Source organism: Charadrius vociferus, unplaced genomic scaffold (assembly GCF_000708025.1).
Source record: "Charadrius vociferus isolate BGI_N301 unplaced genomic scaffold, ASM70802v2 scaffold108, whole genome shotgun sequence".
Lineage (NCBI taxonomy): Eukaryota > Metazoa > Chordata > Aves > Charadriiformes > Charadriidae > Charadrius > Charadrius vociferus.
In genome coordinates, this window is record NW_009649770.1 from 468,003 (window position 1) to 483,152 (window position 15,150).

The following is a 15,150-nucleotide window of genomic DNA, read 5'->3' on the forward strand; positions in this document are numbered from 1 at the left end:
CGGCAGCGCTGTGGAAACCCGATGGGTCCCCGGCGCCGAGGCAGGTATTTACACACCGTGGGCTGTTTCAGAAGGAAAAGCTCTGTAAGACCACCTGATCCCCAATAAGAATTCAATTAAGATTTTAATAAAACCCTTGCAGAGAGCTGGGTCAGGAAGAGGCCCCTTGAAAAAAAAAGCCGAGCGCAGCAAGTTTGTGCTGCGAGCTGCGTTGTGATGCGCTGTTCAGCGTCTGTGGCTTTCTTCCCTTCATCTCCAGCCAAGCCACTGTCTCCAACTGTCTCAGACGATTGCTGAGTCTCCTAAAGGCCCAGCTACATAAGAGGCTCTGAGGAGAGTTCATGTAGCATTTCTCTCACCACTGGTTTCTCCCCCAACGTTGTCTCCATCTCTCCCAAAATCCAAAGGCATCCCAAAATCTTAACGTCTTTCTGTCAGCAACAGCAATGAGTGCTTTAACACACATATCTCCTGGCTGGGGATTTTCTGCCATCCCGGCCATCCACGTTCAGCTTTTCTATCATATGTTTGCATCTTCTTAAAAAGCAAATGAGTGCTTTGCCTGTTTTGACTTAATCTGCTTTACAGAACTGCAGGGTTGGGTGGTGGCTGTAAGTCACTTTGTTTCCAGACACAGATTATTTACATTCAGAGTTACAAAGTGAAAGAGTCGGAACTGATTAATGTTCGTCCATGTGTACCTACAGACAGGGACCTCTTACTCCCTTTCCAGTAAAAATACCAGCCCTGGGCATGCTGAAAGGCACGAGCACCACATGGAGCGGCTGCTTCCATCGCCAGGACACACAGACTTTTGTTTGCCTGTTAGTCAAGGGATAATCTGGAAAAAGCACACGCTGTGGAGGAGTAGGTGATTAATGCCTGTGAAATCCTGGCCCAGGGAAGAGCCAGCCCTGCCAGACGTGATAATGTTGTCCTCTGACAAATGGTCTAGCTTGGCCTTCTTCAGATAACGATGTAGTTTTGTGTGTTAGCTTCAGATATTGATCCCGCCAGGGAAGGGTTCCCCGTCGTACAGCTATCCATCCCACCTCCTCACTGCTCAGCTGTCAGAGCCGAAGGGGTTTGGCTATACTTCTTCCTTTCATTGGCACTTCTGCATGAGCTAACAATTACAAATGTGCATTTCCATTTATCTCGCACCTTTCAGCTGGAAGTCTAAGTACTTTACCCGTATGAATTAAGCGTTGCAACACAACAGTTGGATATCAGGGAGTATGTAGGGATCACCCAGTCAGCGCGTTGCCGTAACACAGCTGTTCCTTGTAATGTGGCAGATACTTAGCAGAATTCAAGAATATCTAAACAGAAAGTTTGGACCAGCTGCTTTCAAACTTATTTGCGTTGTCAATCCATAAAGTAGTCTGCTAGAGGTGTGGGCCCCCACACAGGGGACTCGGGTACAGCGATGACATGCTTGCTTTTCTGAGGTGCGCACACTCCGTCACCTTTGGCAATGCGTCTAGCATAAGTCCTCAGCCTCTTCTCCCGGCCCACTGCCCTTGCGGTGGCCCTGATATAACTGTATTTTGAGCCAGACTGTCTACTGGATCAACTGGATCTCGATTTTTGTACAGTGTCAAGCCTGTATATTTTTTCTTAAAAACACTTCAAACAGTACCAGCAGCTCCAGGTTCTTGGGACCTGGCTGCCCAGGGCTCTTGCCGTCCTGAGGATGGGCACCAACCACAGCCCAGCCGCTGTCCTGCAGGTCAAGGCCAAGTGGTTCAGCCAGCGAGCTTTCCCGGGGGCTGGTCTGTGGCAGAACTAACTTAGCTCATGTTTACGTAAAGCCACGCAGCAAAGGTGCTCATGTACTGCTGTCATCTTATTACCTGTGTAACCTTACATAAACTTTTAAAGGCGTACGTGTTCATGTTTCATCCCAGAAACCTGTGGGGACAGCAGCGCTGTAGAGGCACAGTTAGCCCAGTTCTGAAACAGCAGTGCGCTCTTCTTAAACAAGCGCATCCTCAGCACTGCCTGCAGTGCTGACTTGCTGCCTGACATTGCTCATGTATAATGGGTTATCTCAGGTCTACTGGAAAACACTACAAAAATGAAACTTCTTCCTGGAGCAACTGAATTCTGGTAATTTCCAAGTCATGTAGTTTGTTACTGAAGTTGAGGTCCTGTTTCCGTGCTACAATGCCCTAACACATCAGTTACGCAGGACTAGGCGCTAAAGATGGGCAGCATGTCATCTAGGTTGAGAAGTGGATATGTCTAAAAGGTGATTCATCCTTAGAGATGAGTCACTCCTTAAGTGTGCCTGTTCCTCTCCACTGATAGTAAAGAAAAGCTGGTAAACAGCTGAGACACATCTACATTGCAGCTTTACAAAACACCTGAAAGGAATCTGACCTATGACTTTGTAACTTACTGAGAGAGGATGCTGAGCTTATGGGACATCTGAATAGCAGAAACCCATTCTTAAAACTAACCTTTGATATTATAATATGGTATTTACTACTTGTGCAGCAATCCCAGCTCCAGATTGTTGGCTAAGCAGTATCTCAAGATGCCTAAACCCCACAGTTGGTATTTTCTGTCTTTATCCATATGTAACAGAACCACCACCCAGCTAACGAGCCTGCCGGGAGGAATTTGGAAAAGGGTGCTCGTAGGCCAAGCTTAAAATGTGTTGGCAGCACTGTGCATGTGGGCAGTTTACATAGCCCACAGTTTAATTTCGGCTGTAACCGCTACTGCTATTAGATTCTCATTATGCACTGGTGTTTGCATGCATATGGAACAGAGGTTGTACCATTTAATTACATCTACAGCAGTGGAAAAGTCCCATCACGTCTATAACTACCAGCCTAATCTGAAACCCTCTTTGCTCCATGGCAGGTAATCCCACCCTTGCCCCTCCCTGCTTCTAGAAGTGCACAAAACTATCGAGTTGTTTTAGAGTTTCAACATGCAGCATAAAAGCTTGAGAGTTGAATCTGCCCTGAAAATAAAAAATGATAGTGTGATGCAAATTGAATTGTACCGCTGCATCTTTTAATTTCTGGGAGACTGAACTGAAGCCGAAGGTGCAGGTTGTACATGGTGCAGACTAGCAAGGAGCTATTGAGTTACCTGACTCACTGCAGGCTTCGTGCATTTGAAAAAGCAGCGTTCAAAATGCCTGAGCAATAAATACAAGACAGTATCTTGTCCGCTTAGTTGGCTACCTGCTGCCTGTCCCCCCCAAAATTCATGCTGTCTTGTTCTCAAGCCTCAATCTACACCCAAATGTTTGTCAAAGAGGAGCAGCAATTTGTCAGTTTTCCTCGTATTTGGGTAGGACTGTATTGTATTGAACAAAGTACCCCAGTGATTTATAAACCAAAACTCCTGAATTCCTTCTCTGGCTTTAAGTAACTCAGCCTGTGCTCATGCCTCAGCGTGTACTTACAAGATACTTCTGCTGTGAGGAAATGCTGGTGTCAGAGGCCCCTGCTGTCTCTTGCCCCAAACTGCAGTCCCTCCCTGGCCCTGTGAAATAATTTGAGTTTAAACTAACCATGCAAAAATAAATCATTTCAGTGATCCGGCTTGCAACATGGGCACCAAGCAGCGTGACAGAGGGGCAGCAAGCTGGGGCTGAGAGCACAGAATAGAGGATTTAAAGTAGTTTTGTCACCACGGCCAATATATCATGTCGCTACACCCTTGCCGTTCTGCCCTGGGAAACACAACTACAGTAGCTACTATCCTGCTAGCTGTCCCCTCGAGTATGGTATGTGTGTAGGCGTTGCCTGCACAGGCATCAGCAATCTTTACATTTGTACCTTGGAGGCTCACGTGAGAAGAAATATCGAGAACACGGTTACTGCAAAGGAGCATGGAACGGGAGCTGTGCTTTGCAAGGTGTAATACCAGGAGATAGCATGTCACAGAGGCAGTCCATCATTAACATCGTCTTCTAATTCTCTTTTTTTCTTTTACTTTTAGCGTGGAAACAGTGAATGATGGGCAGTTTCATAGTGTGGAACTCGTGATGCTGAATCAAACTCTGAACCTGGTGGTGGACAAGGGGACTCCCAAGAGTCTAGGAAAACTCCAGAAACAGTCTTCTGTCAGCCTCAACACACCCCTCTACATTGGAGGTATAGTGACTTGGTCTGGACTTTGAGATATTAACAAGTCTTCTTGGAAGCAAATCATCTTCCATCCTATGGAGAGGACTCTACGGGCTGTGGGGGGGGTAAACTAGTAGTTTGCTGTTCCCTTCTGCCAGAGGTTGCTTCCCTGAGCAGAGAGCCTGGAAACCACAGCTCTGCCGTTCTGCTTCCTACTCCACCGTCCACTAGCACCCCACCGCGCACCAGCCCAGGGACGTTAACCTCAGCACAGCACAGGCAGTTTCTCTTACACAGCCATGGCAAGAGCAACCACTTGGCCATTTCTAAAGCTTTCAATGCAAGTATCACAGTCACTGCGAAAAAGCAAATCAATAGTCAGTAGGTTTAAATATGCCATAAAAGAGCTATATGTCTGCTGGAAATTTTATAGAGGTCTAAAATTTGGGGGGAGGGGAGGATTAAAACCTCCAAACCACATTAACACACAAGCTGACTAAGAACTTCTTGGCTAATAGTTTTCTCATTGGAAAATTAAGCCAGAGCTTCAGTATTAGAAAGATGTAAGAACTGGCCAAACTTCATTTAAGTTTTTTTCCTATTCAGTACTGAATTTGGGGGAAGAAGGGGCCAAGTGGGGTGGGGAGCAGATGCCCAGAATAACAAGTATCCCACTGATTAGGTGTCTGGATATGAGAGACAGAATGAAGGCTCTGCCTGCTTCATTTGTTTTTGCCAGAACTGCCCCAGGTCTATTATTGACTGAATGTTGAAATCTGTCCCTTTTGGTGACACAGAGTTCTTTAATTTTTAGTCAGCCTATTCTAAATATGAAAGTCAGCAGAAGAATAATAGACCCAGAAAGTCTTTGAGCTTTTTCTAACCAGATCATTGAAGCCAATATGAGAAACTTACCAATTTCACTTGGTGCTGGTCAAGCCTTTTGTAAATAGTTTCCTTTAATAACACTTTTCTAAAAGAACCCTGAATATTGCCCTTGTAAATCAGAAAAGTGGCTTATCTTGCTTTATACAGAGCTGAACTTTTGTAATTGGCTCCTACTAAGAATGTCACAGGCTATTAAAGAGCATTATGCATCAAAGATAATCTGCTGGTGAGGCCATCGCAATTTCTCCCTCTAGCACAGCATAAAAGATGCCAACTCCACAGCAATTTATACACAGGGAACTTGGGAAGTAATCACGTGGAGAAGTTTTGTTAGTAGATGAGCACTGTGGATCAATACTAATTCTCAAAAGAAGGTACCTACGGAAGTGCATTCACAGGACAAATCTGAGACCTGGAGTGAAGGACTATGGGATATCAGAAGCCATGGGCTCAGTGGACTTTTTTATTGTCCATTAAAATTCTTCTTGCTTCTTTCTAAACCTTCACTGTTCTGCATGTGCCACCTCTCTGTATGTAGCATTTCCATGGATGCCAGCTGCCCTTCAGTTAAAGTAATTGATTAAATTACCCCAGAGCAATTGTTCCTAACCTACACTAAGCTTCAAGACAGACCTGCGCCTTCACGTGCCCAGAATTTTGCCCATCTCTCCAAGTACATCACCTGGTCCTGCAGCTTTCCTCCTAACGCACGGTTAACTAAAGGTGCTGTTTTTGTTTTAAGATGACTTTAACAGTGGAGTTACTTATGGATAGCAAATTCAGAGGCCTTACGCAGTTGAAAATGGAAGCACTTGCCTGTGCTTGTGCAGCTACACAGCCCAAGCGGATGTCAGTGGGGAGGGCGTAACACAACATCCAAAAGAATCTGCTGGCCATCTGAGTGTGTGAACTCTTCCAAGCGCTTGAACAAGTTGGAGGGTACTCACCACAAAGACTTGGCCTGGTCTCCTGAAGTGCTGTTCCCCATCTCCAGAGTTCTCCTGCGGTAGTTCCGACGGGGTGCACTCTTACTACTCCCTGTTTTAACGCTGGGATCTAGTAATGCCGAACTACCTTGCAGTATCCCAGAGGTGGTACCTACCTACTGGCAAGTAAAGACATTCTTAAGCCTTTCAGAAGGGTAATTGCTATTAAACTATAGACAGAAGGAGCATTAACTAAGGACAAGAACATATGGCCGTCAGCCAAAAAAATTGGGCGTTTGGGGGTTTTTTTGTCATATATTTCTTACGTAAGCATGGGCAAGTGATTTTATTTTTGTTTCTTTCCATTTCCAGAATGAGGACAATGAGACTGTGCTCCCTTACAAAGGTCCTATGCAGATGGATTCTTGAAAGATTTTAAGGGGCTGTGACAAAAGAAACGTTAACAATTATAATTTACGTACCTTCATTGTAACTGTGAGTAAACCTTTCCTCTTTGTTTTTATCTGAAGGGATCCCGACCTCTACTGGATTATCTTCACTGCGCCAGGGTGCAGATAAGACACCAAATGGTTTTCATGGATGTATTCACGATGTCCGCATCAATAACGAGCTGCAGGATTTCAAGGATTTACCACAGCAGTCACTAGGAGTCCTTCCTGGCTGCAAATCCTGTAACATCTGCAAACACGGTATTTGCCGGTCCCTAGAGAAAACAAGTGTGATTTGTGAATGTCACCCAGGCTGGACGGGTCCCCTGTGTGACCAGGAAATTGGAGACCCATGTATTAACCACAAGTAAGCTCGAGTGAATGCTGATGGGAGGGTAGAAGCTTTACAGCTAGTGCATGTTTCACGTTTCATCTTGTAAAACCACATCTGACTATTTTTGGAGGTGCTGGGTTCCCACATGAAATTATTGACAGTTGTGAGTCAGCATCCATGGCAACTCTCAATTTCCACTTCTTGTTCTGATGTTGCTCACTCTCCAAATGAGCTCTTTGTCCTGGAGGAGCTAAGGTGTAAATGCTGCAGGTCGTGCTTTCAGCTGCGACTTTGCACATGGAAATACACAAACTCCTGTTAATGGGTATGGGTTACCTCCGAGGTGGCGAGTGCCTGCGCTTACCCAGAGCAGAGCTACCTGTGAGTGGGAGGAGCACATTTTAGGGATATGCTCACAGCAGCACTGGACCCAGTGTTCAGACTGACTCCGTGAAGACCATTATGCCCTCCAACGTGAACAGTTTTAAATTTCCCAAATAGCTGACTTAAATATTACACTCTGAAACACCCCTTTAAAGTGCAAGTTTAAAGGATAGCGACGAGTTGCATGCGAAGGGAGCATGCGTGTGAAGCATTCACAGTTCAAAGGCTCAATAACCACATCTCCATCAGAAACACCGGATGAATAGCTTACTTATGGCAAGTACACAAGGAAACAGTCCAACGCAGACCAGCAGTCTGCATAGTTCAGTGCTGTTTCATAAGCAGATGGAAGTACTTTTGATTTAGAAGCTCCTTTGGTTGCGCTGTCTGTGGAAGGGGCTTTCCACAAGCACATACTTTTGACAGGTAAATTGACACTGTGAAAAATCACTCTCTTAAGGGCAGAAATTTTACTTGGCAGAGGTACCATTTTAAACTTGTTTCTGGGTCTAATTCTGCAATGTACTGAACCCTGGAAGGTGTTGAGAAGCACCCGACAGTTTACAGGCCAAAGCAATGAAGACCCAAGTGAAGGAACACTCAGAGGCCCAAATGTTTCCTTGATTCCAACGTCAACATGAAGCTGTTGTGGATGAACAGAGAAAAATAAGGGAGTTCCAGATGTTTACATGATGAGGGATTGTTTCTCTCAATCTAAGGAGGGTGATGCAATCACAAAGGTAGCCTCCTTGCTAAGGAAGGTGGCTGCGTGTATTTTTAATGCTCACGTACTGTCCCACCTTTCATTAAAGCACTTCAGCCTTTTGGAGTTGTCTCCTCAAAGCCAAGCCCTTTGTGTCCAGGGGAGTACGGTGCCCTGCTGGCAGGGGTCTGCTCCAACGCTCACAGATTACTCTAAGTGACGAAATGCAACCATAAAGAACAGGTAGTTGATGATAACAAGAATTACTATCCAAGCACATCTTTGCTTAGCGGGGCAAAAAATTCTGGTTTATGTAGACTGTGACTCCCTTTATTACAGTATTTTGCATGTCTTGACCTGACTGAAACTGCTTTTATTATTTGCACTTTTTAGTTCAAAGCTTAAAAATGAAATGTACAAGGATTCAAGATAAACAGGGAACAATTTTATAGTACCAGAAAGAAAATAAATAAGAGAAAGACATGGGTTTATGTCAAGTAGGACCTGATATAGCAAAGGTTTATAAGCCCTGAGCAGTTTTTCCTTGGCTGGACAGTGTTGCTTTCTTCCCTGTCCTCAGCCCATTCCAAGTCTGTCTCTGTCCCTGTCCCATAAGTGGGGATGGTGTCAGAGAACCTGCTAAGGATCAACACCCCACCCTGTGGTATTCCTCAGAAATACCAAAGCTCACTGCAAACCACACGAGCCAGGGAACCCTTCAACTACAACTGCCTGTGAATAGCTGCCTGTGCATAGCTTTTCCACAAGCACCTTCATTTATCACACTGTTTTTCATCACCTGATATTATTTGTAGAGTAATTCTGCTATGGAAGCCTGGGCATGCAGCTTGATTGTTGGCACTTAGTTGTACATGCTGATGCTGTACATGTGAGCTGTCTTGTGTGGGTGCCAAGCGTTGGTCCGTGCTCGTGGAGGAGCCTAATGTTTTTCAAAGAAATCACTTAGGATCACAAATTCTAAATGTATTTTCTGAATGTTATCCAGTATTCACTGAAAACTCAGTTTCTTCAGAGTGTTTTGACATTGAACTGCTGTTTTTGGATTAGTATCCTGGGATTAAATGGGCAAAAATGCCAAAACCAAACATCCCTGGGAAAAGGAACTTTCACGTCAAACACAGGCCAGCTCTAAATGCTTTTCTTTCTCCAGGTGTCTGCATGGTAAGTGCATGGTGGCCAATGTTGCTTACACCTGTAAGTGCATGGAGGGCTACACAGGCATGTACTGTGACAAGAAGAACAATTCCTCAAATCCCTGCAGGATTTTGAAATGCAACCACGGGCAGTGTAAAATTTCCGAGCACGGGGAACCCTACTGCGAATGCGATCCTAACTATAGTGGAGAACATTGTGACAGAGGTACGCTTGGCTGCAGGGCCCAGGACGCTGCTCTACTGTATTTCTGGGTTACGCTGTTTTTACCACTCTTCCATGGGACTCGTATTTGGGGGTACCTGGCAAATAGTAGAAGATAAAGCTAAGTCAGCCTCTGCAGAGCAATACAGGGAGGAGAAAAGAACCACACAGCAGCTCGCTTGCTACTATCCGAACATATCGAAAGGGGGACATCTGTAATGGAGGGTCTTATTCTGTCTCCTGCATCCTCAGGATTTGCTGCTCCCAGGATTCTGGTGGGATGTTTAAAGGAGAGGTTGTTGTGAGGTTTACCCTCAGCAACCAGTGATCGGTTAATCGCAGTGGTGGGAAAGGAGGTCTTACCCTGCATACCAAGGGCTTTTGTAGATGACATGAGCAGGAACCGGAAGGCAGGAGGCACTGCTCAGCTGAAGTGGCAGTAAAGATTCTCAGCATCCTTCTGATGCAGCTGGGCGGGTTTCCTGGGGAATTCCACAGATCATGCTGGGCTTTCCTACTAGGGCTGGGGCCCAACTCTTCTGCCTGACCTGAAGAGACTTGCTGGAAACTCAGTGAGTTCTATCTTCAACGCTTCTGCCTTTTTTTGTTCCTGTACAGAAGGAAGGAGCTGGCTTGTATTATTTTTATTTAGGTTGTGCCTTTCCTGTGAATGAACCACAGACTTTCCGAATTATACACATACACAGCCACACCAAAATGGATCTGGCTCCTGTAAAGTGGCCGCAGAACGGCACAGACATTTTCAGGTATCCCAGATTGCTCATGTCATGCAGAGCAGGCTGACCTCTGATCCTGAGAAGTAGACATAGTAAAACAGTTCATATTTTGCAGGAGTGGTGCAGGATTCAACACTCAGCATTCATTAAAGCACTTCCAGAACTGCTGATCAAAGCCAGCAGGCCTGCTTGGCCTCTGCCTTGTGCCGGATATTACACATTTGTGTAACACAAGCTCTGTTTTGATGGCAGGTACGAAGCAGTAAAAGATTAGGGTCCTGCCCATGCCATCTGTTTGCCTTGGATATCAGTACATGTACGGGGCTGTCTGCTGATGTTTGGGGGATATCTGGCAAAAAAGCTACCACATTTTTTTTTCCCTCTATATCTCTGTTGTCTTACTAGAGAATCTCTGCCAAGGAGAGATAATTCGAGAAGTAGTCCGTAAGCAGCAGGGCTACACGTCGTGTGCCACTGCCTCCAAAGTGCCCCGCCTGGAATGCCGTGGCGGCTGCGGCAACGGGCAGTGCTGTGTTCCTCTCCGGAGCAAAAGGCGGAAATACTTCTTCCAGTGTGTGGATGGCTCCACCTTCACGGAAGAACTGGAGAGACATGTGGAATGCGGCTGCTCAAAATGCTTATAAGCCATTCTCCAGTCTCTTGCCACTTTAATCGACTCAGAAGCGCTATCAAAACGGGACCTATTTACTTGCAGAGTGAAGAAGAAAAGAATTATTAAGTATATTGTAAAATAAACAAAAAATAGAACTTATTTTTATTATGGAAAGTGACTATTTTCATCTTTTATTATATAAAGTATCGCACCACTTTGGGTATATGTATCATATAGTGAGTTATTTTTACCATGAAACTTTTTTAACAGTTGTAAGAAAAAAAAAATTAAAAAGTTAAAAGTTAAAAAAATATATATAAAGAAAACATAGCCTAACAGGAGAAATGTGGGGGGTGACTTCATGTGTATGCACAATGAACAAATGTAAAGGTGTTCCAAGAACCTGCCACGGAACTGGTATGGGCTGAAGAAACCTCTGAGGCTCTGGGCAGGTCTCCTCGGAGAGCGGATCCCCACGACCGACAGCCATCTCACCTGCTCAGGCACCCTGAGAAAGCCTCCCCCTCGGTCCCCTGCTCTGCCTAACACTGCCGATGCCGGTTTGTTCCTGTACAGTGGCTCCGCTTGCTGTTCTTGAACTGGTTCCCTATAGCACGTAGGCACTGCCGTAGCTTGAGGCTAACTGCATTATTTGACTATTGTAATACTAGAATACATTTTTTGCTGTGTATGTTGTATTTATCTGTGTTCACATTATATTCTTCAGCAACTGTATCTATAGAGCACAGGCAGCTTTATCCAAAAGAAGGGGACGAAGGGAAAGGAAGTGGGGAAATATATGTTGCTTTGGGAAATTTGGGGGCAAAATGCAAAATAAGTGCTAAGTGATGCCTAATAAATGACATAGTACTTTTGTGTAAACTCCTCAGCTATGTTATTTCACAAGTTTGTGCCTTCTTGCTCCCAGCCTTGAGCCCTTTTTTGTATATGAAAGATAAGGAATGCACTGCTACATAGTTCGTCACGCCTTGACACTTTAACTTGCAAAAGTTGTAAAGAGCATGAAATTATTGCAGGTGCCAGAACATACCTGCAGCATCATGGCTTTTACTCCCACTGCCGCTTCAGCCATGGGTGTAAGCTGGGCTGTAGCTGCCTGTTCATCCACGCTCTGGTACCGAGCAGTTGTCTAATTTTTCTACAGCTTTTTAAATGCAGAAGTTGCACTATATCCATGTGAAGGTATTTAGTCGACGTTTGTCCACCTTAGCAGCACTCTCTTCTCTGCACAAGGAGAGACATCACAGCTCCAGCCTGTCCTGTTCTCACATTTGCTGCAGATTGACCAATTCAGCCAAAGCTTTTCCATCTGTACTGCTTCACGTCCTGCACTTGTGTCTCCCAAAGGACTGCCATTAACTTTAGCTGTGTTCGGAGCAAATGCGGAATAGGAAATGAAAATCAATGCAGGGATAAATTCTCACCATGAATGTTAGGCAAAAATTGACTCTGGTAGTGAGTTTGATTTTTGGAGGGTTTTTGGCAGGGCTACCTTTCAGGGTCAGTAAGTACGTGCAAAGAGTACCATGGATACCTTGAAGTTTCTCTTACTAAGTTTCAAACATCCCCATCAACTGTTCCATTATCAGTGTAGTTCTTTCTTCCCCTAATATAGCAAGTCCTTTCTTCAATTTCTCTTTTTCTAAGAGAGGTGAAGTCAGAGATGATTCCTAGCAGCCGTAAGCTCCTTTTGGGGACACTCACTGGTCTCTCCAAAAAGATTTCAGATGAGGGGCTTCAGCAAGGGATGAGTAGGAAAGTTGAATCAAGTAAACAGGGCTTTTGTTTGACTGGGGCTTTGGAAAGCTGCACAGAATGCAACCCTGCCATGACAAGTATAAATGTTTATTTCCCATTACAGAAAGTGACTATCTAGCCATCATGCAGCCAGAAAGCTCTAATGTGCTCAGTGTTCTTCTGCTACATCAATCTCCTTAACTGCAGCAGTTCATTCGTATTTCTTTGTTACTACTAGAGCAACTTGAGCAGAAGGGACATAACCAATATAACAGCCACCTCACAAAATAAATACCAGTACGTGGAGCCTGCAATCAATGATACATAAAACAATCACCAGTTAATGTGCCAAACTCTGATTGAAACAGCACAGCTCAAGACCCAGGGAAAAACTAACCCCGGTTGCAAGTACTATGGGCTGCTCTTTATTTTGAATACAACGTCAGAAGCTTATAGCAGCTGGAGTTTGTGGTATACAACAAAAATCACCCAAATCCACAACCTACAGGTTTTAAAAATTTGTGCGAGTAACTGCAGACACTTGTGCAAATATGTGCCTGGCACACCACTACTGTTAATGTTTCATTCCTGCTTAAAACACTTTAATTTCTAAAGAAGCAGCTGCGCTGGTGCTGGGCAGAAGAATCCAGACTGAGCAGCGGCTTACAAGCCCTCCGTGTGCTCTACTACATGATTTGTAGCCACTGAACTGCCAAGGCCTGCAGAAACACAGCCCCTCTTGAACAGCACCCAAAACTGTGTTCACTTTGTCCCTTGAGCAGCAACGTGTATGAGAAAGAAGGTGACATTTACTTGTGGCCTCGCACCTTCCCGAGGGTGCTTTACAAGGAATGGCCTCGACCGGCAAGGCAAAAGCCATCAACATCTTGTTGGCACACCACTCTGGGATTTATTTAAGCAAAGTGACCAGCAACAACACAGCAAGGCTGGCCCTGTTCCCGGCCCTTTTCTGCCACGGCACTTCCATGTTAAGTGTTGGGATAAAGAACTAAGAAGATCTATTTTGTAACCAAATGATGCAATTTTTGTATGCTTTTAGGCAGCACTTGCCATTGGATAGTGATGCTTTATGTCAATGATTCTCTGACTTGCTATAGAATTATTTTATGTTAAGATGACAGTAAAAAGCATTCAGATGTGCCAAAAATGTGAGGTTAACTGAAGTGTAATTAACTCTGAAAGTTCCTCTGTAACCTGCCTAATGTTACATTAGATTCCAAGAACTGCGGGTACAATGCAGTAGTTTTTACCTCTATAAAGTTTTAATATAAAGTGAAGAAAGATGCTTACCCTTAAAAAAATGGCAATGCAGACTGGTGTGAACTGATGTATTTTATTAATAGATTCTCATTGTGATGTAAGTTTAAATAAATTGTTGGGTTATGGAAGATTGTAACATACCTTGCCTTGTGATGCAGATTATTTCTGTGTGTATTTGAGGTGTTGAATCTGACCTTTTAGAGTCATGAGGTAGCTCACGGAAAACAATGGGAGGACTTCCCACATTCCTCTTGGACAAATCTAGTCAGAGAATGGGAGTATTAACAGTGGTTACATATTTTTATGGCACCAGAACCTAATCTTTTAGGAGTCTTACAGGCACAGATGAATTAAGCTACATAGAAGATACCTAGGCTCAAAAACTTCGATGAAATCCTTCAATAGTGTCCCTGCCTATGGCAGGGGGGTTGGAACTAGATGATCTTCAAGGTCCCTCCCAACCTAAACCATTCTATGACTCTATGAAATACTTTATTTGGTGCTGGTTTTTTTAACTGGTTGAGAAAAGCCTGCAGCAAAAATACGCTTATTAACTAATGACAGAATAAATGAAGAAATACTGGGAATTAGCATCAGAGGAAGTGTGACTGAGGAAATGGAAGTCACATAGTCAACAGTGGATGACAGGGATCTTGTGATGTCCTGACACACGTATATTCCAAATTTGCTGCCACACCTCTGTAGCTGATCATTACGAGTGACCCAGACGTAACAGACCTCTTCTGTTCATTGCATTCCGGCCTTGGCATAGAATAAAACAAAGCTCCTACCTAGTCCTCAGCCTTCCCTCACCCATGCTCCCTGTGTAACGCTCACACATTGCTAATTATGCTTCAAACTATGGCCCTTAGAGTTGCCTTTGCTATTCCATGGAAAACTGGTGACAGCACTCAGCCAATAAAAACACTTAACATTAATGAGTATCATTAAGCCTGAACTATGAAGGTTAATTACATAATTGTAGCAGATGGTAGCATTTTCACCTAAAGCAAACCCAGCTGAGCCCACTAAAAAAGCTAGCGGGAACTGTTCAAAAATGTCTAGGTACTGGCTGGAGTCACTGGTTTGCACAACAGTTATTTGTACTGCTCATGGCTTTGCAGCGCACAGGTTCCTCAGCGGGCACTCAAGCAACCGCAGCACAAGGATAAAACGTTCTTGTTTTGCTTCTGCTTGTAGAGCTCCAGGTATCGCTTTTTAGCCACTGATCTGAGGCAAACAATGCTGAGAAACTGTTTATCCTGCATTCCTTTGGTTTTTTTCTAACTGGCAGGGACTAGTTAGATGGTGTTCCTGTTTGCAGGGTGTTTGGCTGTGGGTTTTGCGTTGTTCTCTGGGGGTCCTGTCACTTCTGGTCTCTGTGACCTCTTTTACAAGTTATCTCCCCAATTCCTACTTCATCCTACACAAAACATCCCCACAGCTCAGTGGGCGAGGCAGCCAGAATTGGCCTCATTTTGCCAAGCCCAAGGTGCTCTGGAGTAATCCCCTGGGCTTAAGGGCCAGTGAGATGCCTGACTGGATCACTGGTTGGCAAGTCCCATATGGTTCTGTGTGTGAGCTGAGCCAGAATGTTTTCCAGGAA

At 44.6% G+C, this 15,150-nt stretch overlaps 1 protein-coding gene across 1 annotated transcript in view; it reads left to right on the plus strand.

The window, feature by feature from the left end:
• Positions 1 to 10,787, plus strand: part of SLIT3 (slit homolog 3 (Drosophila)) — a gene marked incomplete at its 5' end in the record, with an annotated part of 473,057 nt that extends 462,270 nt beyond the window's left edge. Inside the window, 4 exons of the mRNA XM_009890879.1 lie at positions 3,967 to 4,121; positions 6,439 to 6,724; positions 8,950 to 9,158; positions 10,298 to 10,787. Coding sequence (XP_009889181.1) covers positions 3,967 to 4,121; positions 6,439 to 6,724; positions 8,950 to 9,158; positions 10,298 to 10,536 — 889 coding nt within the window. The remainder of the gene's footprint in view (positions 1 to 3,966; positions 4,122 to 6,438; positions 6,725 to 8,949; positions 9,159 to 10,297) is intronic.
• Positions 10,788 to 15,150: the final 4,363 nt, after the last annotated feature.